Genomic DNA, 24010 nt, shown 5'->3' with positions numbered 1-24010 from the left:
TGCTTCAGAGAGAATGAACAGAACAGGGCAATTATTGAGTGATTCCAATCCCCTGTCATCCAGTCCCAGTTTCTGGCAGTCAGAGGCTTTGGGACACAGAGCATGGAGTTGTGTTCCTTATCATCTTGGCTAATAGTCATTGATGGACCTATCATCCATGAGCTTATCTAATTCTTTTTTGAACCAAGCTATATTTGGCCTTCACAACATCCCCTGGCAACAAGTTCCACAGGTTGACTGTGCGTTGTGTGAAGAAATACTTCCTTATGTTTGTTTTAAACCTGCTGCCTATTAATTTCATTGGGTGACACCTGGTTCTTGTGTTATGTGAAGGGGTAAATAACACTTCCCCATTCACTTTCTCCACGCTATTCATGATTTTATAGACCTCTATCATATCTCCCCTTAGTCATCTCTTTTTCAAGCTGAAATTTCCTAGTCTTTTTATTCTCTCCTCAAATGCAAGCTGTTCCACGCCCCTAATTATTTTTGTTGCCCTTCTCTGGGCAATTGTAACATACCTGCTCCAATCCACTTTAGCCCCACTTTCCTGCTTGCTCCTGCCTATGGCTCTGACGTTTGGCTTGACTCCTGATTCCTGACTCTGACCCTTGGTTCTGGTTCCTGGCTCCTGAATCAAGCCAGTAGGCCTGACCACTCATGCCCTGGTCGTGACAGACATCAATCCTGCTTCAAGCTTACACTACTCAGGCTTCTCCCTCTAAATTTACTGGTTGAGCATGTGAGGCATTACTATCCGACAAGTCTCTCTGTAACGCGATAACTTCTGAATGCTGCAACAACTCAATTCCAGAATTTCAGGGTCTGTTGTATGCATCAGTAGGTAAACCTGTTGATTTTGGTGAGATTCAGAAAACCAGAAGAGGTAAATGGGGACAGATGGAGCTCCTGGCATCTGCTTAGCAGACCCAGCAACTTCAACTACTTGGTAATGGTCTATAGATCAAAGTATTGGTTGATGGTAGCCATTAACATCTTCCAGTATAGCAACACCCCATCTCAGCTCTACCCATCCTCCTAATATAGTTTAAAATGTTGACATCCTGAATGACCAAGACAGAAAGAAAAGAAATAGGATTGGTGGGGCATAGGGAAATGAGAGGCAGGGGAAATGGGGTGGACACACAGAACCCCTGGTATGGGAAGAAAATGGGGGACTTGGTATGGGAGGGAGAGGGAATGGGGGAACACAGTGGGTCAAGGAGGAAAACACAGAGTTCCTGGCATGGGATGAGTGGAGACATGGGGGCACACAAAGCCTTTGGCACTGGGGGAGGGAAATGGGGAAGGAGGGAATAGGGCAGTATACAATGTCCCTGGCAGGAGGGAATGGGAGACACACAGAACCCTGGCATGAAGGAGGGGATGGGGAGCTAAAGGGAGTCCCTGAAATAGAAGGGGATGGGAGGGTGGCACACCAGGACCTCGTGGGAGAATGGGGAGATACCAGGAGTGCCTGACATGTACAATAAGCTGGCCCTCTATTTTATGTGTAGCCCTCTAGTTTAACACCACTGGAGCGCATCAGTTGCAGTTTGCAATGCATACCATATAAAAATGAATGGCTTGTCCAGTAAATTCAGAAGGTTGCAGTAATTTTCTACACATTATTTAGCATGAGAGGCTTTTGGAAAGGAAGGGCCTGTGTAAAAGTCATACATTACTTAAAAACTAAAAGTAAGCTTCTGATCTGAGCAACTGTGCAGCAGAACACAAAGATTTTGTTCTAATTGTCAATCTTTTTGTAAAACATAAATATGTATTTCAGTTAGATCCCTCAATTGTTTTTAATTTCAGATTAACAATTTAAAGGGAGATCAGGGGTTCTTTTTCTGTCTGGATTATATTAGGCAGCAAATACTGCAACTGGCCCTTAATCACAACGAAACATCTACGGCTCCCCCTCTTTGGTACCATTCATTAATGACTAAGCCCTACAATTATGTCACTGAAGTCACAGAATCCGTGACTTCCAAAGACCTCCGTGACATTCTCTGCCCTAGGGCTGGAGCTATCAGCAGGCAGTCCTCAGACACTGCTGGCGGTGGGTCCCCAGCAGCTCCTAGCTGCTATGCAGCAGGGGGACCCTGGAGCTCCCAGCCCTTGCGGGTGGCAGGGGGACACCCCAGAGCTCCCAGCCCTTATGGGCAGGGAGTGGGTCCCCTGGAGCTGCCATGGTGAGCAGTGAGAGGATCTCGCAGTGGCTCAGTCATGATGCACAGCAAGGAGACTCTGCAGCAACTCAGCCGCTGCGGGGCAGGGGGAGGGCAAGGGGACCCCAGAGTCCTCAGCTGCTGTGGGTGCTGGACCCTTCTCCCTCCACATTTCATCAGGGACCTGTCCGTAATTTTTACTAAAAATATCCCTGACAAAATCTGAGCCTTAATAATGACATGTTGGTGTCTGAGACAGCTACCCTCTAGTCACTTCTAAATCTCCCTGGATGATGCCTGCCAAAAGATAAATAGCAGCAATGTTTCTTCCTTTGCATTTTATAGGATATTTCATTAGAAACATCAAAATCCCAAACATACAACATTTTAAAGATGTCCAATGACATCTATAATTTGGCTATAAAAGCATGATGTGTCTTCAGTGGAAAAGTGCTTATGGATTGCTCCAAAAAATTAAGTTAACCTGGGAACGTGGAGATATACTGTTTTCTGATTCATGCTATCTCCAGAGAGAGAGAGAGAGGGGACAAACACTCAAATACTATTTAAATTGATATGCTGTGTCCAGGCAATGCATGAGTAATACAACTACTAAAAATTATTAGGGGGCAATTTGAAGACTCATATTTGATCATGTAAAATGAATGTAGTTCCATTTCCCAAAACAAAGCTATGACTGCTTGAAAACTGTGCTGGCGCTTTCCACTTCCTTGAACTAATGTGCACATCATTTTATTATCACCTCAGTCTGATCATATGTGCACTATTTTTAAATCAAAGGAGGCATGTGAAAAACCCTCCAATAATAGCTGCTTAAATTGATGATGGAAGAAAATCTCAGACTCCTTGACACTAAGAATCTGATCCCTTGAAATAATGATTACAAAGCTTTTAACATTTTCAGGATTCCTTTTCTCAAATCATGTGTTACAGTAGTGTCCTCCATTTTAGATCCATATGCACCTATGCCCCTCCAGTCAGGAAAAGTACTATGAGACTTCTTATAAATTAAAATTACACATAATTATTCTTAAATAACTGGGTTTACAAAATGCTTTACCCATTCTTCCACTACCTTTTAAAATCTATCTCAAAATCAACACTCAGCTTTTTCAAGAATTATATTTCAGATACCAATATATTTTCTGAGATCACTAGAAGTCATTTCAATCAGTGAATGACATACTTGTGCACTGGAGTAAATGCAGGCTTTATAACTTCATAAAAGAACTTCTTCTTTAATGCTGTTGTCTTAAAATCACATTAAATTTCTGAAAATTTTCTTAGTTTTTATTATTTTTACTTGATCTATCTTAATGTTGAAAGAATGATTACTACACAAATTATCTTTTACTATACTCTTCAGCTGTAATTTAACCAAATAAACTTCCCTTTCCTTACCTTCTCTGTATGTTATGGGCAGAAGCATTTATTTTGGTATTTTTTCCCCCACAATGGAATTATAGAGTATTATCTGCTTGGCATATGTACCAACAAAAAGACATAAATGCAATTGTTTTTAATTCTACAGCAATAAAGCTAAAATATCACTTTTCCCTTCCACTTAAAAAGGATGAAACCTAATAAAGAAAAAATACTGTATGTGTAATAGCACTGGGAAATACACATATAAAATGGAATCCAGTGGAGGAATAATATATCTTGTTCTAAAGTGACTACAAATAGGTCTCCCACATAGTTGGCGTTGAAATGGGAGGGAGAAAAAATCAGTTCATGTTTTTGTGTCCGTGATGGTCACCAATTTCAGTCAGCAGGGATAACACAAAGGCAGTCCTAGTAGTTTCATTATCAAGGAAGCATTTGTCCTCTTTCACCATTAGATTTTAATGTTCTGAACCAAAGACATGCCAATTATTAAAACATATGCAATGTCTCATATAATAATTCTAATCAGTCATTCTGTAATCCATCAGGAAATCAACAAGCGAAACATTATTTGGACAATAGCAAATGTTGGTCAGTTATGAGAATGATTTAACAAACAACTATTTATTAAGCTCTTGTTTTACAAATGCGATGTACAAAATTCATGTTCTAACTGCATCCCACTCACCATCTTTGGCTTTTCTGATTTTAAAATTAGTATGAGTGATAATAGAGAACAGTTTATGGTATAACATAGGCACAACTAGTCATCAAAGATACAATAAGATACATTACTTTATTTAGGCAACTAGCCTTTATTTCACAGGTTTCAAAAAAGACAAAGCATTCCAAGATCACAGCTCTTTCTGCAGTTTTTGTCTACAATGATATTTAGCAGCTAATCCATCAAACTGAACAAATGAATGAATTAAAAACCAATTTATTACTCACATGCTGTTGAAGAGCTCTCGGTACGTTTCGTCACCTTTGCCTTCTGACATCAAGCTATCCAATTTGTCAATCAGTTTCGCCTCCACCTGGAACATATGCATATAAAAGGCTTCTTTGTACTTAAATTATTGTTAGAGCAAATTGAAAAAAAAGGATTTTTTCTGTAAGAGGTTTTGTTAAATGGATTCCCTAGTATTATCGTTAAGAAATGTAAATTTCAGGATAGGTTACTTCATCTTCTGTTATCCCTAAGGATTTTTTTGGACTAATTTAAATGAAGCAATGTGACTCTAAAACTACAGGCTGAGTAGTATTTGCTGCTGCTAAGGCAGCTATCTATTTATAGAGTCAAACAAAAAAGCATGCAGCCCAACGAGACTGCCTGAATTCTTACTGCAGGGCTGCAAGAGCAAGTCATTATTTGGACCTTAATATAAAACCAACTCTCTCTGATTTCCACATCCCACTCTTTAAATCCGGGGATTAACAGTTTGGGGCTCATAGTTACACCTGCTGCTATTGAAAACCTACCCTGACTCCAATGTAGGGTGACCAGATGTCCCGATTTTATAGGGACAGTCCTGATATTTGGAGCTTTTTCTTATATAGGCACCTATTACCCCCCACCCCCTGTCCCAATTTTTCACACTTGCTATCTGGTCACCCTACTCCAATGTAATGTATATAGCAGATGAACTGAAATTCTGAGTCATCTGTCAAGAAGAGTTGGAGAATAAAGGTTTTATAGCTGAAAATCATTGAATAAAATAGTTGTAACTGTATTGATTATTGAGAAAATGTAGACAAGGTTGCTTTGTTTATTAATACATCAAAAGAGAATAACCTCCCCTCCGGCAATAGAGATACTTAGTGACTGAAAAACTAGAGGAGAAACTAGTCTATTATTGAAGTGCTCTATTAAATCATGAATTATAATTACAGTGTACCTTTAAGCCAATGATCAATACAGAGAGAATCAGAAAGTCAGTCCTTTGCTTAGGCAGAATCTGTTTTTCAATTAGTCCTCATCAACATTTTTACAATTATTTTAACAATGTGTTTAAAAAATGTGACGGAAAAAACCCACTTACATCACATGCTTCTCCATTCGCATAGTTTGTTTTGTGTTTCCAAATACTCCAACTGCTCCTACAGCTCCCACTCCAATCCTTGTCATTGCCTGAAACTAATTCAAATACTTCTGCTTTGCTTCATTTGAAACAGCAGGAAGCAGAGCACAGTGAAGAGGTTTGAGGCAGCCTGAAAGAACTGAGTGGGAGCCGAAAGAGCAGATGGTATACTTAGCAGTTCCTTACTTGATGCCTAAGCTGGTACTTGAGAGGCAAGAATAGTTGGATACTTGCAGAACTTAGTTTCTCATAAAAATCAATCTTTTGCTGGCTGGGCAAACAAATATCAGACATTATGTCAGTAAGCCATCACGATATCGTTCTTGAGTTTCTTCTTCATTATCTTTTTTTTCCCAAATTATATTAGTAAAGTAGAAAAATAAAACAACCCCAACAGGAAGTTTTGCCATTGATTTCAATGGGGCTAGAATACCCCATCCCCATCTTAAATTAGCCACACCAAAATATTGAACAGACAAACACAGAGAGCTTAGAGGGCCAAAGGGTCTTCAAGAGCCATTAGCCTAGAATTCTACCATCTTCCCTCAAATGAAGGTTGTCATTTCTCCATCTGCTCCATCACAGATTCTGCTAACAAGTTAATAGTTCAGTGCCAAGGCTGCCTCAGAAAAATTTGAATGTCAATCTTCCCTGCTAAACAGCTTCACACACGTTACCTGTTTGAAGTTGCCACTGCGCCTTTGTTCCCAATCCATCATGTCATGGAAAATGGGGATCATGACATTCCGCAGGTCAGGCTGAGGTATCAGTGTCACTTCTAGGAAGGGGCCAATGAGAGCTGGGATGAAGTGAAGTTTATGTTCCCCTAAAATTAAAAGGAAGCTGAATGTGAATTGGGTTCACTCTTGGGTGAGTTACCAAATGATCCAAATTAAACAATACTGTATGAAGAATTAGAAATGGCATTCTAAATGTTTACAGTTTGGTTGGCTGATAGCATGCCTGGCATGGGCTATTTCTCAAACAAACACCAGGAAAAGGAAGAGGAAAAGCCATAGAAAAGAGCCGAATAGAGGATCAGCCTGATGCATCACCTTTTACAATGAAGTTCTGAGCTCATGAATGATGTTGGGTTGTTCACTCTTGATGCTGTTTTTTTGGCAGGGAAAGAGGGAGCAGGAAAGGGTTCAATGGGCATTGCTTTATTTAAGACTACTTTAAGAACCAGAATGTTTAGGGCATTTTTTGCAAAAAGGTTTTTCCCTTTTGCAGGTACAAATTGCTCTTACATGTTTGTGTCTCCAAATATGGTTTACTACTTGAGAGCATATTAACATTAGATGGAGGCACAAGTACTCAGATTTGCAACCACCCTTCATTTTGGGGGCACAGAAATGGGAGTATAAATTTTGCTGGCAAAAATGGATTCTTAGACTGTTTTTCTCAAAATGTTTCCCTTTAGAAAAAAAGCTGATGCCTCTGCCATTAACTCACTATGTTCTACTTGGATGTTGTAGAAGGTCTCCAGATAGTAGGTAAATTTACATACCCCATAGTATATGTTGCACAAGGAGATGAAGTTAAATTAGGAGATTTACCTATAGCTTTGAATTATTTAGCTTCTGTCACTTACAGAAAGATCTTTTGGATCTTTTTCGAGAGTTCTGGTCTATTACAATTGCCAGACATGCGAAGAGGTTGAGAAGGGGGAAACAGTAAACAACAATCATGGTGAAAGAAAAGACAACAAAATTTGTAGAGAGCAAGATTTTCAAAAGCACCTATATCATTTAGGAGCACTAGTTCCAATGTAAGGCTACGTCTACACTACCCGCCGTATCGGCGGCTAGCGATCGATTTTTCAGGGATCGATATATCGCGTCTCATCTAGACGCGATATATCGATCCCCGAACGCGCTTATATCGATTCCGGAACTCCACCACCGCGAACGGCAGTGGCGGCGTCGATATGGAGAGCCCCGGAGATCGATCCCGCGCCGTGAGGACGGGTAAGTTATCGATATAAGATACTTCGACTTCAGCTACGTTATTCACGTAGCTGAAGTTGCGTATCTTATATCGATTTTTCCCCTTAGTGTAGACCAGCCCTAAGTTGAAAATTGCTTGTTATATATTTTCATTCATTTCAATGGGACTTGTGCTCCTAGGTCACCTCGCTATTTTTGAATATCGATTCCATAGTTAACTATCAAATTCAAGAGCAAAACCCCTTTAGAATATGATGCTTTATCAAATGTCTATACATAATTGAAGTAAACACCTTATACACTGCCAGTACCTGGTTCACCATTGTGTTTCTCCAATTTACACCAGTGTAACTCCATTGACTTTAGCTAGAGTTACACAGATGGGAAATCAAGCCTCTAATGTTTAAAACTCTACAATAAACTTACAGAAGTATTTATTAAATCATTCTTTGGTTGCATAAGGTTTGTTAATTAATTGGATTAGGAAATTAACATGATTTATTGTTGCTTTTATATTAACTGTAAGGTGCATAAATGAACTTTGTACACTTTTAAATAACTAAATCAATTTCTCCAGGCCTTAGAAAACATGCATCCAGAATAAAGCCATTTGTACAGGTATAATCAGGGGTGGCTCCAGACCCCAGCACGCCAAGCGTGCCTGCGGAGGGTCCACTGGTCCCGCGGCTTCGGTGGAGCATCTGCAGGCACGCCTGCGGGAGGTCCACCGAAGCCGCGGGACCGGCGACCGGCAGAGCGCCTCCCGCGGCATGCCGCAGTGCTTGGGGTGGCGAAATGTCTAGAGCCGCCCCTGGGTATAATTAAATCAAATAAGCTTCTACAGTAGGTGTGTCCTTCAGCAGAGCAGTCCTCCAGTCTGTGATACAGCAGGGTTCCTTGTATGCTCCTCCTCAATGAATACTGCTTGTGAGTCACCTTGTTGGTGGGCTTTACTTGGACATTTCTTGTTCTCTTGAGACACAAAGTGATTCCCACAACAAGAAAGATGCTCTTTACACCAAGTTGTGTAGTTCCTTTGTGAGGGTGATCTTTTGGTGAATGCACCAGTTCCAGAGACAGGCAGTTTCTATTCAGAGAAGGAAAGTACCTTGCTCCTCCCTGTTTGTTAATATAATAAACTATTGTCATGTCTGACATGATCTGATGATGAAAGCTACTCAAAGTATTCAGCCACTTCTGAGGTAGCTCCTACACCTGGTTGTTGTCAGGTTGGTTGCTGTTTTGTTCCAGCTCTGCTCCTGTCTTGCACCCAGCCCTGCCTTTGATTCTGGCTCCAATTCCTGGCTACCGACACCCACGCTAACTACTAGGTCAGACTCCTGTGCTAATCACTAGGCTTGACCGCCCACATCCCAGTCACTGACAGGTATGCTTCTTATGAGCACCTGGTGAACCTGTACTAATGCAAGGAATCGCACCCAACTTAAAGGCGGGGTGGAGGTGTGTCAGAAAAGAAGTCATCGTAGATGAGGACTTAGAGGGAGATTTCTCACTTTTCATGTGAGAGAATCTAGTCTTACCCGCCTCAGGTCTCCTCTGTTTCTTAAGAGTCTTTGACGTGCCTTCAGCAGTCCTGGAGTCAGAAACCATTGTGCTCAAAGGTGCACTTCTCAGTATCTGGGGGGGGGAAGAGGAGGGTCTGACAGGCTTGGGTTGGACTAAGGTCTCATTGAACAATCCATGATGAACCTTGGAAGCCTGAATTCATGGGATTGATGGGTTTGTTGAGGAAAGGATTGAGATATGTTACACTTTGAGAGGATATAAGCTTCCCTGAGACAGAGGACAAGTGGCAGGCCACGCAGAACTTGAATCTGAATTTTTTGTAAGTGTTTTTATTTCCAAACCTTGATCATCTTGATCGATCGGTCTTTCAGCCCTCGTATAGATTGCACTGATTACAACATGCCTTCCATTCATATTTCTAAACAATAGGAAAAATACACTAGAAATGACATACAATAAATACAGGTCACTCAAGCTGAGCTCAGTGCACATCAGTGGAAGGGGTATAGGTGGCGTAATGCCAACTTTCAACCTGTGCAATCCAACATACACCCCAGCTAATTTCCCTGTGAGATGTTCCACAGTCCGAGGATCAGTTGGAGTGTTGAGCGTACTGCCTTGACCCCTTCCAAGCCCTGCCATGCTCCTTAACTTTAACAAGCAGGAGCGGGTGGAATACAGATGGCCTTTCTGGATGGAGCTGATGCTCCTCTGTTAACTGACCAGTCTGTGATCCTAGCTGCGAGGCCACTGGCATACAGTTGTACATGGTGGAACAGAGAGAGATGAGTCTCCAGTTGCTGGGTTCGTCTCACTTGCCTTTCTTGTAGACGAGCACCGTCATAGATTTCTTCCAGGAGCTGTGAGGACAGTGGAACTGTTTGCATTTGTTGAAAATGGCAGTTAATACCAGGCAACCGGGGTCTCGTTTTTTCAGGAAGTTACAGTGAATGCCATCTTTTCCTGGAGCTGTGTTTTTGATCTTTGTAAGTCTGGTCATTACTTCCTGTGATGTAAAGTCTTCTTCCAGGCCCCCTGCACAGTCAGTCTGGTGTAGAGGATGAATGCATCCTAGACGCTGTGTGTCATTCTGGACACCTTGACGTACGAGAATAGTCTCTTGGATGGGATTGCGCAGTAAGATGAGGGCCCGCCAAGGATCTCTCTCAGAGCCTTGGGGGCATTTGACTGATAGAGCTTCTGGATCCTGGATGCTGCTGCTGGATCATAGCAGCAACTGATGTTCCTTCTCCTGGCTTCTCTGTTGTTTTTGTTATGGCTCCACACAGGAGTTCTGTGAGATAGTTGGTGTGTTCTTCTGAGTTACTTTCCTCCCAGATACTTTACCTGTCAGTGGGTATTTTTGACTTACAAGTCATGGGAAGATGAAGGTTTTGAGAAAGGAACAGCTTTAATTAATAAACAAGAGTGCCCGAATTACTGGGATGGCCAGATGAGGAATACACACTTACTTACAGAATTTTTGTATGTACAAATGTAACCCTCTTGTCAAAAAATAAAATCTATCATTTAGATTTTTCTTATCTTTCAGTATCTTGGAAAACAACATTTTCTCATAGAGGAAAGAAGGCGTCACAATGATAATAATGCTTTGATTTGAGCATTATGTTCATTCTCAGTTTTTTCAAGAAATAAACGGTATTGAACCTAGTGGACAACATTTGTATCCAAAACATTAGGTGAGCTTCAATCAAGAGGACTGGTGTTTGTCAAACAAACTACTTCATCAAAGGATCTGAAAACACTTTGCAAATCCAAACAATTAATTCAACTCCTTAACATTTATGAAAAGAATTAGAACTGTTTTCCAGGAGGACAAACCAAGAAACAAAGAGGCAGTGGCTTGCCCCAGATAAACCGGCAGAACCAGTAATGTAATGCAGGAGTCTTAACTAAAATTCATCACATATTTTGTTCAACTTTTTTGTGCTACTTTGTTTCACTGTCAATCTTTATTGAGGAGATTTTTTTCAATTCCTTACCTAAATTTTGCCACATGCTGAAGATTTCACATCCCATTGTTACTCGCATGTCACCATATCTGTGAAATATTTAAAAAAACACTTAAGCAGAACATTATTTACGACATAATTTTACAAGATCATATTATAATTTAGGCTCCTGTGTAGCAAGATGAACTGTGAGATTTCCATGCAGTAATGATTCTCCCCAAGTTTTGGATGGATGTAGTACACAGAAAAGGAAAAAGGAAGTTTGCTAATGTCCAATACATATCTAATCAAATGGCTTGTTTCACAAAGATACATTAATTTCCACATATTGTTAGTACAAGCTCCCTAAACGTTACAAACAGTAACAATGATATGACAAAGCAGTGATACCAATCTATTCTCTTAATATGCCTCAGATTTTTTCCTTTGTCTTCCCCCAAAGATAACTAATAATTTTATTTTACCCTGTGATGTTCTTTTCTGGACACCCAGAACTATAAGGCACTGTGTTACCGCTCTGTCTCAGCAAGCATGAACTTCGCTGGAAATAGTCGAGGTGTCAGACACCATAGTCTAACTCATCAGCAAACTCCTTGAGATTCTGCAAGCCTAAACCTTGATTTACAAGTAACAATCACTCAACCCAGTTCCTGAGACATGTCTGTCTACAGTGTCCAACCCCTCTCACTGTGACTCTCACAGACATTATCAAGTTCACTGCCTCCAAACAGCCAGAGCACACACTAGTCTGTTAGCGTTAAAGCCTCATACTTTACTTTAATAGTCAGTACTGAGATGGTTTTGTAATAAAACAAGAATAAGCTTTTTAATAAAGAACAGAGATATAAGTGATGCTAAGCAAAAGAAAAAGAGACAGGTATGGTTACAAACAAAACAAAATAAAACACACTTTCTAGTGTCTAAAGCTTAACAAATTACAATCCTGGTCTCAGGCAAATCTTTCATATACAGTCAGTTCCCATACACTTCAGCCTACATGGCTGAAGGAACCACCTTCCACAGTTTCCAAGAGCTCTGACTCTTTTGTCCCTTAAGTGATGGATAACTAAAATATCTTTTATCTCCCTTTATATTACCCTAAATCCACTGTCTATTCTTCTAGAGCCAGGAAGGCTTCCTGGGGTGCAGACTCCCTTCGCCTCAATAGCTTGATGGCTTTGTTTAACATATATGTAAACATACTTTCATTGTCCCTGGCCTGTAATAGAGCCAGTCAGACAGGGGAATCCACATTCCTTTGTCTAGGGGAGGATTGATTTATGCACTGCCTCCCAAACACATTTTAAGAACATATTTCCAGCACACACGTAATTCTTTATACAAAACACATATATACATCACACAAATGATTTTCGAATCCAGCCTTCCACCAGTTTATATATAATACCTAACAAAACATCTTTCAAATACATATTATCACAACAGTGCGTTTGGGGTAGTGAGTGCATCAGGCCTGATATGAGCCACACTATAGTGGGCCCTCAGCCAGTGGGCATTGAGGGGCTCTTAGGGTCAACAATTTTATTCTTGGGGGATTGTGAAGTCACATAGGACTTGATCCAAAGCCCATTAAAATAAGCAAAAAGACTCATCTACTTCAACGGGTTTTGGATCAGGTCCATATGTTGCATAACGCTGTTTTATAAAACATAATTGTTTGATCTGCAGTAATTTTATGGAACCTGACTGGTACTTACTTTTCCAACACCTTTTTCTTCTTGGAAGGTGTGAACATCTCCAGTTGCAGACATAATTGGTTTATAAAAATGACAGCAAGGTAAAAGTAGGAATCCCAGATCTACAATAAACACAAGGTATTTGGTTATTTTCCATTTCTCAGCACTAACATTTTATGTCCACTCTAGGTGCAAATTTTCAGTTGTGCCATTTGTCTTATTCTTCATCAGTAGAGCTGGTTACAATATTTTTGATTAAATGTTTTTTCAACCAAATATTCTGCTTTGTTAATGCTGAAATGTTTTGTAGAGACATCCTAATTTTGATGATATTTTTGGAGGGAAGGTTTCTGGGGTCCATGGTGGACTCTCACAGAGACAATGAGAACTGAATTAAAAACCTGGCGATTTTGATCTGAAAACAGAAGTTTTGACACAATTCTGTTTTGCAAAAACTTTCAAAAGAATTTGTTTTCTCTAAGTGGAATGAAAACAAATATAGAAAAAGTTGTTGTTCTCTGGGCAGCTCTACTTGTTACTGATACAACTTGCAAGCATCAATGATTACAGTGTCTCAGCAAGGCAAAGATGAAGTAAAGCATACTGCCCCATAACTGACTTCCATGCACATTCACTGGGAGGATCAGCTGCTGAAACTTCTGTTTTTTCAAACTTTTGTACTGGTGACCCCTTTCACATAGCAAGCGCTGAGTGCGACACCCGCCCCTAATTAAAAACACTTTTTAATATATTTAACACCATTATAAATGCTGGAGGCAAAGCAGGGTTTGGGGTGGAGGCTGACAGCTTGCCACCCCCCACATAATAACCTCGTGACCCCCTAAGGGGTCCTGACCCTCAGTTTGAGACCCCCTGCTCTAGGCCAGATTATGGCTGCTCCAATGTAGCTATGCAGGAAAGGAAAATAGGTGCAGGAAACAGTAATAACTGCTAAATAAGCCTGGGGAATAGCCAGTTAGCAGTTAATGATGTGGGCTTTAGCTCCTGCACATTGGCAGAGCTACACAAGGGAGCACTGGCTACATAGTTTCACAGTATCTAGTACTTCAGGCCAACATTCTCCCAATGACTCCTGAGGTGTAGCATGGACCTAGATTTTCAGAGATGCTGAGCATCCACAACTGTACTTGAAATCACTGGCAGCACTGGGTGCTCAGCACCCCTGAAAATCAGCCCCTGTGCCTTATAACATGGCACAGCTAGAATAATGCCTCCAAGCACCACTGCTTGGGCTGTATGCTCACTTTCCCTCTCTGCTATGAGTAAACCTCTTTGGAGCCATCACTGAGCCTTTTGTTTTTAATCCCCTAAATAACACTCTGGCCATGGGTTATTTCAGATATCACAGCTCACTGAACACAGGCTAATATCTTTAACAATATCCAACATGACATGTCATAGCATTATAATTTTAACAGTACATGCCATGTTAATTGGTCTTGAGAGAATTTTAAAAAAAATCTAAAGCCATAGTTTTGGCAAATATGCCAGGGAATAAGTAATACAGTTCATTTTATTTTCTGAGATAATGTTGAAATACGAGCAGAACAGAAAATATTTTCTTAATCATGAAACCTTGATCCAAAACACATGACACAGGTGCACTTAACACTTCAAATCAGAAGGCAAACAAAAAGCATCCCAAATACAAAACACACAACCTAATAATTTTTAAACCAATCTCATGACTTTTGATCAGCTGAGACTGGTAGCACCACAGGAATCTTACAGCTCAGAAATTAGAGGTACATTTAATCCAAAGAGCAACAACCCAAAATCAAAAGAGCAACAGATTGACAAGCTTTTGCACTACTTATGTCATTGAACATATATTTTGGGGGAGTGCACTCTTACAGTACCTTATAATCAAAGTTTTCATTTAGGAAGTTCTTACGAAGGGCATCCGAAAGATACAGGACTGTTGTAATAATAACACTGGTAACAGAAAAAGAAGTATTACCTTTCATTAACTGGAAAAATGTAACTTTGATTCTTTAAGTACTAGGCCATTTTTCATAAAATAAAGCCAGGTACAATGTGTAAACTACAGTAATTACTATATTCTAAGCATATATGAATAATTGGATACCAATATGATCTGTTGCCAGAAAATACATACGTCAAGAAACAAATTGATGACAATATGTATGGTGTAGCTGTACGAACAGTGCTTGTAAAAACAGCTGTGGCAAGATAAAATTAACAGGAAAAATACATACCACATTATTGTGCAACCCAAACCACATAGGTATCTTATAATCTCTATTTGGTCCTATCAGTGATCATGTATGCAATGAGAACAACTTGTTCTAAACATTCTTTTTAGTGTGTGCATGAAAGAATATTTAATTTTGCACTATTTGCAAACATTATTTACAGACAGAACAGACATAGCAGAGACAGTAGTAGTGTAAACCACTGCAATGCAAATCTGCATCAACAATACCTGAAGGAACTACATCTATGGCTCTCTGTTTGGACTGCCAACAAGAGGGCAGTGATACTGTGATAATGATATTTTACCATATTGATAGTTACCTTGAGGATATTAATCTATCCCAGCTGGATTGAGATAGGCAAACTCCTTTCACATTATTTATCATTAGTACTCAGATGGTGGTAACTTTTGGTCACTTCAGTGCTAACCTGGCTTGAATGAATAGGCAACAGAGACAAAAGTGCAGGTTTTGAACTCTATGAAGATGGAACATATTCATGGACCATCCGAATACATCCTGTCTGAATGAATCAAGATTCAGCTGACACCTGCTGTGCCTCTGTCACAATGCATCTCACTACACTGGGCTGCAGTACTTTGTTCTCATTTGTAATCACACAACAATTTGTGAACTAACTGCAAAAGACATGAAAAATTGAAACTGAAGTAGAGCAGATACACAGTGTATGTAAAAGGCCCTTAAATGGGGTATCTGAATAACCAGTGACACAGTTCTAAAAAAAATAAATACTTAGTATTTGGGATCCAGCATTTTTCATCTTAAAAATATATTGGATAGTTAATCCTCCAGCGCCTATTGGAGGTAGATAAATATTAGTGTCCATTTTTTAGAGATAGGGAACCTGAAGCACAGAACTTCAGTGACCTGCCCAAGATCATAGGAGAAGTCAGTGTAAAACCCAGGACTCCTGAATTCCTCAATACCATTAGACTATCCTTTATAGGAACCCAGAGGACAAAGAGACTCAGCAGGCCCTTTCCTGCAATCTCCATATGGGCTATTGGCATTCATGACTCTTCTTGGCTGGTGGCCTCATACACAGTACAATGTGGTAATGCAATGGGTTGTTTTAAAATGCTGTATCTGCCAAACCAACCTCTTAATGTTAGAATTTGACAAAGCAAAGTGACACATACTTAGATGCTCATAGATTTCCACCCAAAATACTTGCTCAGCCTCTCTGTTGTCATAAACAGATAGTTAAGGGTTAAGGTCTCTTTTACCTGTAAAGGGTTAACATGCAGTACCTGATGACCACCTGACCAGAGGACCAATCAGAGACAAGATAATTTCAAATCTCTGTGGAGGGAAGCCTTTGTCTGTGTTCTTTGTTAGAGAGTTCTCTTTTTGGATCTAAGAGAGGCCAGTCATGTCTCCAAGTTCTCCTGGAGTAGTTCCTACTATTCAATAGTGAGTATTAATTAGAAAGGCGGATTAGTCTTATAATTTGATTTCTACATTTGCAATTGTGTGTTTGCTAAAGGAAATTCTTTATTTCTGTTTGCTGTTACTTTGCTTTTACTGAGAAAGAAAGGGGTAGGGGGAATTCTCTCCAGGTTTATAGGTTAGACAGTGTGTATTGTTCCATCTGGGTATTACAGAGACAGTTACTTTCTTTTTATTCTTTAATACATTTTTTCTGTAAAGGACTTGGTTGATCTTTCCTTGGGTGGATTCTCAGGGAAAGGGGAGGGGAGAGGCATCCCTCTGTAGTTGGATCCCGGTATCTCTCCTAGGAAAAGGGAAGGGGGAGGAAGCAGGGGGGAATGGTTTATTTTTCCTGGGTGTAAGAACTCCATGGATTTGGGGCTCTTGGGATCCCCAAGGATTTTGGGGAAGGACTGTGTCCCAATCCACGTACCTGATTGGGTGGTGGCAGCTTTTACCAGATCTAAACTAGGATTTTAGTTTAGAGGGAAACCAAGGCAGGTCCCCATTTTGGAACCCAACAGCTCTAAGTGGGGGTGAGACCTATGACATCTGTAATTATCAATTTTTCTTCATGCCCTTATTGGTGGATTTAAGGTCTCAGAATAAGACATTTTTCTCTAAGTATAACTCAGAACTTCACTGGTTACAGAATTTGGGTTTCAGTTCCTAATTTGCAGACTGGTCCTGCAATAATGCCAATCTCTTTTTTTTCAAATCTGTGAAGTGGCTGAACATCTGGAATTAATAAAATCATAGATCTCTTTTGGAACGCGATCTTTGGTTCTCAAATTTCACTAGTTTTAGTTTTATGACACAATTTCTAATCGCCATATTTATTTATTTTCTCAATAATTGTACTGCATCCTGGCTTCTTAATTGTCCAAATATTGTTTGTCGTTCATCTTTGTAGCCCATTCAAATTCCCCTCCCAGCCTGTGATCTTAAAATAAAAGAATAAAATTTGAATATAAATTCCTGTGGACAAATGGCAAAATATTCATCTTACTAAGGAATTAAGGCATTTTTTTATTGTATCACCAGCCATTGATATATTCAGAACTGCCAATTATTTTACAAGAAAAGACTCCAAATCTCATCCATTGAGTTGTTCCAGACACACATCAAGAACTCAAAACTTCAATTTTACATTATTCTGATGACACTCACAAGTACCCACTTGCATCCACTTTGCACTAGTATCCACTATAAAGCAATGCTTTCAAGTACAGCTTCTGATTCTCAGCTGGTGCGCTATTATTTCAAAATGAAACGCAAGTACAGAAATCCTCAACAGAGAAAAACTTCCTTCACACAGAAAAAAATTACATTCTCGCAGACCTATGTATATATATTTATACACATACATGCTACAAAATTAGAACTGTGAGCAAGTATTTCATATATTTAATTGTGTAAGCCACATTGTTATATTACAAAACATACTTGTATGAAGAATTTATTGTACATCTCTCAGATTACAGCACCATATGTGAGCTAGCAGGAATATCCTAAGTGGTCATAATGAAGAAACTAACACTAAATTTGACGTGTTTCTTTCTTGCGTATCATCATGGCATTCTGGAATGTGCTGTCCAGATCAATAATGGGTTGTTTCAACACTTGCCATGCACTATTAAGTGCCTTACAATGCTTTTGCTGCTGTAGCTTCCAGCTTGCCTTTTGTGCTGTTTACTCATCTTTACTGTTCCGTTTCTTCTATTTTCATTGCCCAAAATAATCAAACAAAAATGTAATATAACTGTAACCTTTCTTTGATTGTTCCTAGCCTATTCACTTGAGAATCACTTAAAACTGTTTTACGAGTGCTTGAAGTGTAAAGCTCAGTTAAAATAGCCAGGTAAACTGCCAATTACCCCAGTGTCATACTTTGGGGTGCAATCCAGACCAGTGAGTGGTTGTGTCCCCGCTTAACCTTAAGTGCCTCACAATGATTTGCTACTGTTGCTTTCTGCCTGGGACACTCTCGGTCAGCAACAAGCATGCGGGTCACACCCGGAGTGTCTGTGTGCTATGCAGCCAGCCCTGGATCAGCAACTCTGACCCCAAGAGTCTGTCCACAGTCCCACTCTGGCTTCCACCAGCCTTGGTTACAACCAGCAAGGTGACTAACAAACTCCCAGTCCCAAATTTCCTGAAACCATGTTCCCTGAAATGTCCAGCTCCCTCTTAGACCATTCAGAAAAATAATAAGGTTAATTTACTCCTCTAAATGCACAAAATGTACAGCTTACCACTTTAATTGAAATTACCTAACACTTTAATTCAAGAACAGTATTGTTGGTTTAAATTAAAAGTAAAACAAGTTTATTAATAAAATAGGATTTTAAATGAGATCAATTAAAAAATGCTTTATAATGACTAAACACTTAACCTAGCAAGATATAGACTTTCTTGAAGATTTTTTTTTCCACCCACAGTCTTCCAGAAAAATGGATGATCCCCACCCTCTCAGTCAGAATTTCGCCTGGAAGCTAGTTCTTTTGTCTTCTTAAATGCAAGCGATAACTTAGAGTTCTCTGCCCCTTTCTTATATAATCCAGTGAACCTTTGAAATGGATTCTTCAAGCTGTGAGGAAGGCGACATGGAGTCTGATAGTGAAGGAAGCTTTATACTGTTCTTTTCCCCCACTGGTGTTTTCCAAAATGTAAATTGTTCTGTTTCTTTCAATTTCCTCTCCCTGCTGTCTTGATCGTCCTATTTATGTGTATATGTAAATTGAGGTAAACCCACATTCCTTTGTTTACGACAGACCTATTTAACACCTTTATCTAGGCAAGGTCTAGCTCTGGTCTTGAACATGTTCTAGTAATATCATTCTGGGGGAATTCATAACTTTATGTATAATGTTGCTACATACATTTCACCATGATATTGTTGACCAGTGAATTAGTTTTTGAATGATATCTACATGGCATATTCTGTACAAAGATGATCACAATTGTGTCTAATATGTGACTACCCGGGTGCTTTGGGTCATGTGTATATTCTGCTTTCATTGATGAAAAGAAGGTTTTCTAAAAGACATTACAGTCCTGGTCATATTAAGTTCAGAGGAAACCAAGAGAATCTTCTAAAAGTTGATGTTATGGTTATCAAATGATATATCTGGGATCTTAATATACACAAAAAACAGAATATACCAAAGCTTATTTCACAGAGCACCTGCTTAACTATAAATATGAACTTCCATTGCCTTTTTTCGTAAGTGAAGACATAGCCCATTGGGTTTTAAGAGACAGATGCCCTAGCATTTCTAACATTTAGAAAACTGCTGAAAGAAACCACATTGGTTAATACCATATAGACAAATGAGACTTCTGCAAATTAAGTGATCTTTTAAATGAAAGCGACTTGTGCATCAGGAGTGGAAAGATTAATGCACCATTATATCATACTATACCTGAATATTATTTAAATATCAAATCTCTGCTTAATGTGTAACAGAAACCTCACTTTATTGTCAAGAAATATTAAAGGTAATAATTGGAGATATACCAATCTCCTAGAACTGGAAGGGACCTTGAAAGGTCATTGAGTCCAGCCCCCTGCCTTCACTAGCAGGACCAATTTTTGCCCCAGATCCCTAAGTGGCCCCCTCAAGGATTGAACTCACAACCCTGGGTTTAGCAGGCCAATGCTCAAACCACTGAGCTATCCCTCCCCCTCTTCATTATTGTCCTTCATTGCTGTCCTTCATTGCTAATGAAATATGACAGTTCTGGAATTCAGGCAAGTCTGTTAAATGCCCTGGAAAGATGCCAACCAGCAGAATCATCCAGACAAGGGAAATTATTCTAACCTAAGGATTATTTAATTAAATGAATAATACTGTGTTATTTCCAGTTTTTGACAGACATATAGTATGGCATTCATGTCGCAGAATTTTGGATTCCTCTGTGGAAGTAGACCATAGAATATCAGGGTTGGAAGGGACTTCAGGAGGTCATCTAGTCCAACCCTCTGCTCAAAGCAGGACCAATTCCTAACTAAATCCTCCCAGCCAGGGCTTTGTCAAGATACCGTATTTGTCCGTATATAAGACGCCCCCATGTATAAGATGCCCCCAACTTTTCTAACCCCAAATTCAGATTTTTTGTTTTGTTTTGTTTTCTTTGCCGCTCCAGCCGCGGTTCAGCTGTCCCGCCCCCGACTTTGCCGCTCAGGCACAGGAAGAGAACGCGGAGGTAGGGGTAGAGGGGCCGAGGAGGGCCATGCGCCCCGGCTGGTCTCCTGCGGCGGCCCTGCCCGGCTCCTGCCGCATCCCTCCCCAGCCGCCCGGCTCCTGCCCTGGCCCTGCGTCCCTGGCCGCCCGGCTCCTGCCCTGGCCCCGCGTCCCCGGCCGCCTGGCTCCCCGCATCCCCGGCCGCCCGGTTCCCCAGCCGCCCGGCTCCCCGCGTCCCCAGCCACCCGGCTCCCACGTCCCCGGCTGCCCGGCTCCCCGCGTCCCCGGCCGCCCGGCTCCCCAGCCCCGCATCCCCAGCCGCGCGGTTCCCCAGCCGCCCGGCTCCCGCGTCCCCGGCCGCCCGCTCCCTGGCTCCCCAGCCCCGCTTCCCCAGCCGCGCGGTTCCCCAGCCGCCCGGCTCCCGCATCCCCGGTCCCGCTTCACCGGCCGCCCGGTCCCGCTTCGCCGGCCGGCCGCCCGGCCCCGCTTCCCCGGTCCCGCTTCGCCCGCCGGCCGCCCGGCCCCGCTTCGCCGGCCGCCCGCCCGGCCCCGCTTCCCCGGCTCCGCTTCGCCTGCCGCCCGCCCCGCTTACCCGGTCCCGCTTCCCTGGGCGCCTGGCCCCGCTTACCCGTCCCCGCTTCTTGGGCTGCCCGGCTCCGGTCCCCGTCCACGGCCGCCGGGCCCCGCTTCCCCGGTCCCGCTTCGCCGGATCCAGCCACGTGCAGGCAGCGCGGTAAGGGGGCAGGGAGGGGGTGTTGGAGAGAGGGCAGGGGAGTTCAGGGGTGGGGGGGTGGATAGGGGTTGGGGGGGGTCAGAAGGCAGGGAACAGGGGGCTTACTTCCGTGTATAAGACTACCCTCTATTTTTAGTCTAAGGATTTTAGGAAAAAGTATAGTCTTATACACGGAAAAATACGGTAACTGATTTAGGAGTCCTTCAACCACATGGTCTTCCGCTGCAGTTTATGATTAGAAGCATTGCTAAAATGGCACTTAGTTTCAGTTAACTTAGGTAGTAAGCAGATGTTATACTGAACAGAAACATGAAGATAATATTTTCCATTATGAATGTCATAGGTCTCACCCCCACTTAGAGCTGTTGGGTTCCAAAGTGGGGACCTGCCTTGGTTTCCCTCTAAACTAAAATCCTAGTTTAGATCTGGTAAAGCTGCCACCAGTCAGTTTTTAAGTGTCTGACACACTCCCTGTTCCCCCAAAAACTTCCCCTGGGGAACACAGATCCAAACACCTTGAATCTCACCAGAGAGAGAGAAACAGCCAGTTCCACTCCCCCCTTCCCTCTCTCCAGCCTGCTCTGGAGAGATTACACCGAGTCAAATCCTTGACCCAACACAAAGAGGGACTCACCTCCCCAGGGCCGGCTCCAGAGCCCAGCGGGGCAAGCACCCGCCTGGGGCGGCCCTTTCCCGGGGGGGCGGCAGGCTGGGCCGGCGGACCTGCCGCAGTCATGCCTGCGGGAAGTCCACCGGAGCCCCGGGAGCAGCGGACCTGCCGCAGGCATGACTGCGGAGGGGACGCTCGGCCGGCGGCTCCAGTGGACCTCCCGCAGGCATGACTGCGGACGGTTCGCTGGTCCCGCGGCTCGGCTGGACCTCCCGCAGGCATGCCTGCGGCAGCTCAACCGGAGCCGCCAGACCAGCGAACCGCCCGCAGCTGCGGGAGGTCCAGCCGAGCCGCGCGACCAGCGGACCCTCCGCAGTCATGCCCGCGGGAGGTCTGCTGCTCCCGCGGCTCGGGGGCGCCTCCCGGGCATGACTGCTTGGGGCGGCCAAATTTGTAGAGCCGCCCCTGCACCTCCCCCTCCCCTTCCCTTGAATCTCCACAAGAGAAGAAATTAACCAAGTCCAAAGAAACGAAAAGAATTTATTAAAGAATAAAAAAGAAAGTGACTGTCTCTGTCCCCAAGATGGAACAATCTACAGGGTCCAAACTTATCAATCTCTGGAGAGAATTCCCCCTCCCTTCTTTCTCAGTAAAAGCAATACAGTACAGACTTAAAGAAATTCTATAGCAAAACACAGAATTGCAAATACAGAAATAAAAGTATAAGAATACTAGTTCCTTGCTAATACTCACTAGCTTGAATAGAAGAATTTATTGCAGAAACCTGGGAGGACTTGATTAAGATGTCTGGACTCTCTTAATTCCCAAGAGAGACTCTCTAAGAAAACAAAGAACAGGGGGAAAAAAACTTCCCTCCACACGGATTTGAAAATAATCTTGTCCCTCATTGGTCCTCTGGTCAGGTGTCCACAGGTACTACTTGTTAACCCTTTACAGGTAGACAAAAACCTTAACCCTTAACTAACTGTTTATGACAATGAAGAATAAAATACACTTGTAATAGCAACATTTTTGCCAATAATGCTTAGGAGCTTAAGTAATTACCCATTTTTGTTGCATATATAATAATGGAGTCTTGATTTGTCCATTACAGATTAATGTCTGAGTAGTTATATAAATTATACAGAACAAGACAGTATCGAATGAGGGCTTTTATTTTATTCCATTGTTTAGTCATTACAAGTGACAGACATAAGAGACAAGATCTTTTCCATGTCCCTATTTCTGTCACACGACATTTGAAAAATATTTATTTCTCCTATTTTTATACCATTTCTCTCTTTTTGTTTGCAACTGTCTCAGTTTCTTAAATTTTGGAAGAGTTCACTCATATTTTGTGCCACCTATTCTCAAAGTGAAAATATGTCAGCAATTCTGGTGGTGCACATTTGGCAATTTTGCAAAGCTACTCAGTGATATTAGTCAGTGATGGACATTCAAGCACTCAGAATTGTAGCAGCTGCCATACAATGGATGCTTGATCATAAATCATTCATCTTTGGCTCCTTAAGTACAGAACACTCCTCCCTAAGCCTCTCTGTTTTTGATTTATAGCAGACAGCATCCAACTAAGGATGATCTTATCTGAAAATACACATCAGATGCCACATCATTACTGACAAGATAGTGAAAAAAGAAAAATTTCACAAGAGCCAGGGCAGCAAAATAAAAATATATCCCAATATGGATCCTTCAGCATCAGAAGACCCAAGAAGCTTTTAATTAATAGAAGTTCTGCATGTGTAAAGAGGAAAAAAATAAGTGAAAGACAGATATTTGTACTGTGCTATAGCTTCTCTATGTTTACACCTCTCCCCTGGTCTCAGACAATGTGGTTGAACACCTCTTCCTGAAAATACTAGATACAATTCAGACTTGACTCTGGGGACAGGAGGGTGAGAGGATAGGACTCCCACCTGTCCCCAGTGCTTCTGGTGATCTGACTGCTGTTGAGGGAGTCTA

The 24010-nt window shown here is 41.7% G+C and overlaps 1 protein-coding gene across 3 annotated transcripts in view; it reads right to left on the bottom strand.

Annotated features, from left to right (window-relative positions):
- The window catches only part of DOCK4 (dedicator of cytokinesis 4), a 428604-nt gene that overhangs the window by 69696 nt on the left and 334898 nt on the right, over window positions 1-24010 (bottom strand). For all 3 annotated transcript variants that reach the window (XM_045031826.1, XM_045031832.1, XM_045031842.1), the window contains 5 exons: window positions 14689-14764; window positions 12830-12930; window positions 11142-11200; window positions 6340-6488; window positions 4533-4618 (listed from right to left, as the gene is read on the bottom strand). In XM_045031826.1, the coding sequence (XP_044887761.1) occupies window positions 4533-4618; window positions 6340-6488; window positions 11142-11200; window positions 12830-12930; window positions 14689-14764 (471 nt within the window). The remainder of the gene's footprint in view (window positions 1-4532; window positions 4619-6339; window positions 6489-11141; window positions 11201-12829; window positions 12931-14688; window positions 14765-24010) is intronic.

The sequence above is a fragment of the Mauremys mutica genome, chromosome 1, assembly GCF_020497125.1.
Source record: "Mauremys mutica isolate MM-2020 ecotype Southern chromosome 1, ASM2049712v1, whole genome shotgun sequence".
Classification (NCBI taxonomy): domain Eukaryota; kingdom Metazoa; phylum Chordata; order Testudines; family Geoemydidae; genus Mauremys; species Mauremys mutica.
This window is presented reverse-complemented; position numbering and strand designations above follow the sequence as displayed.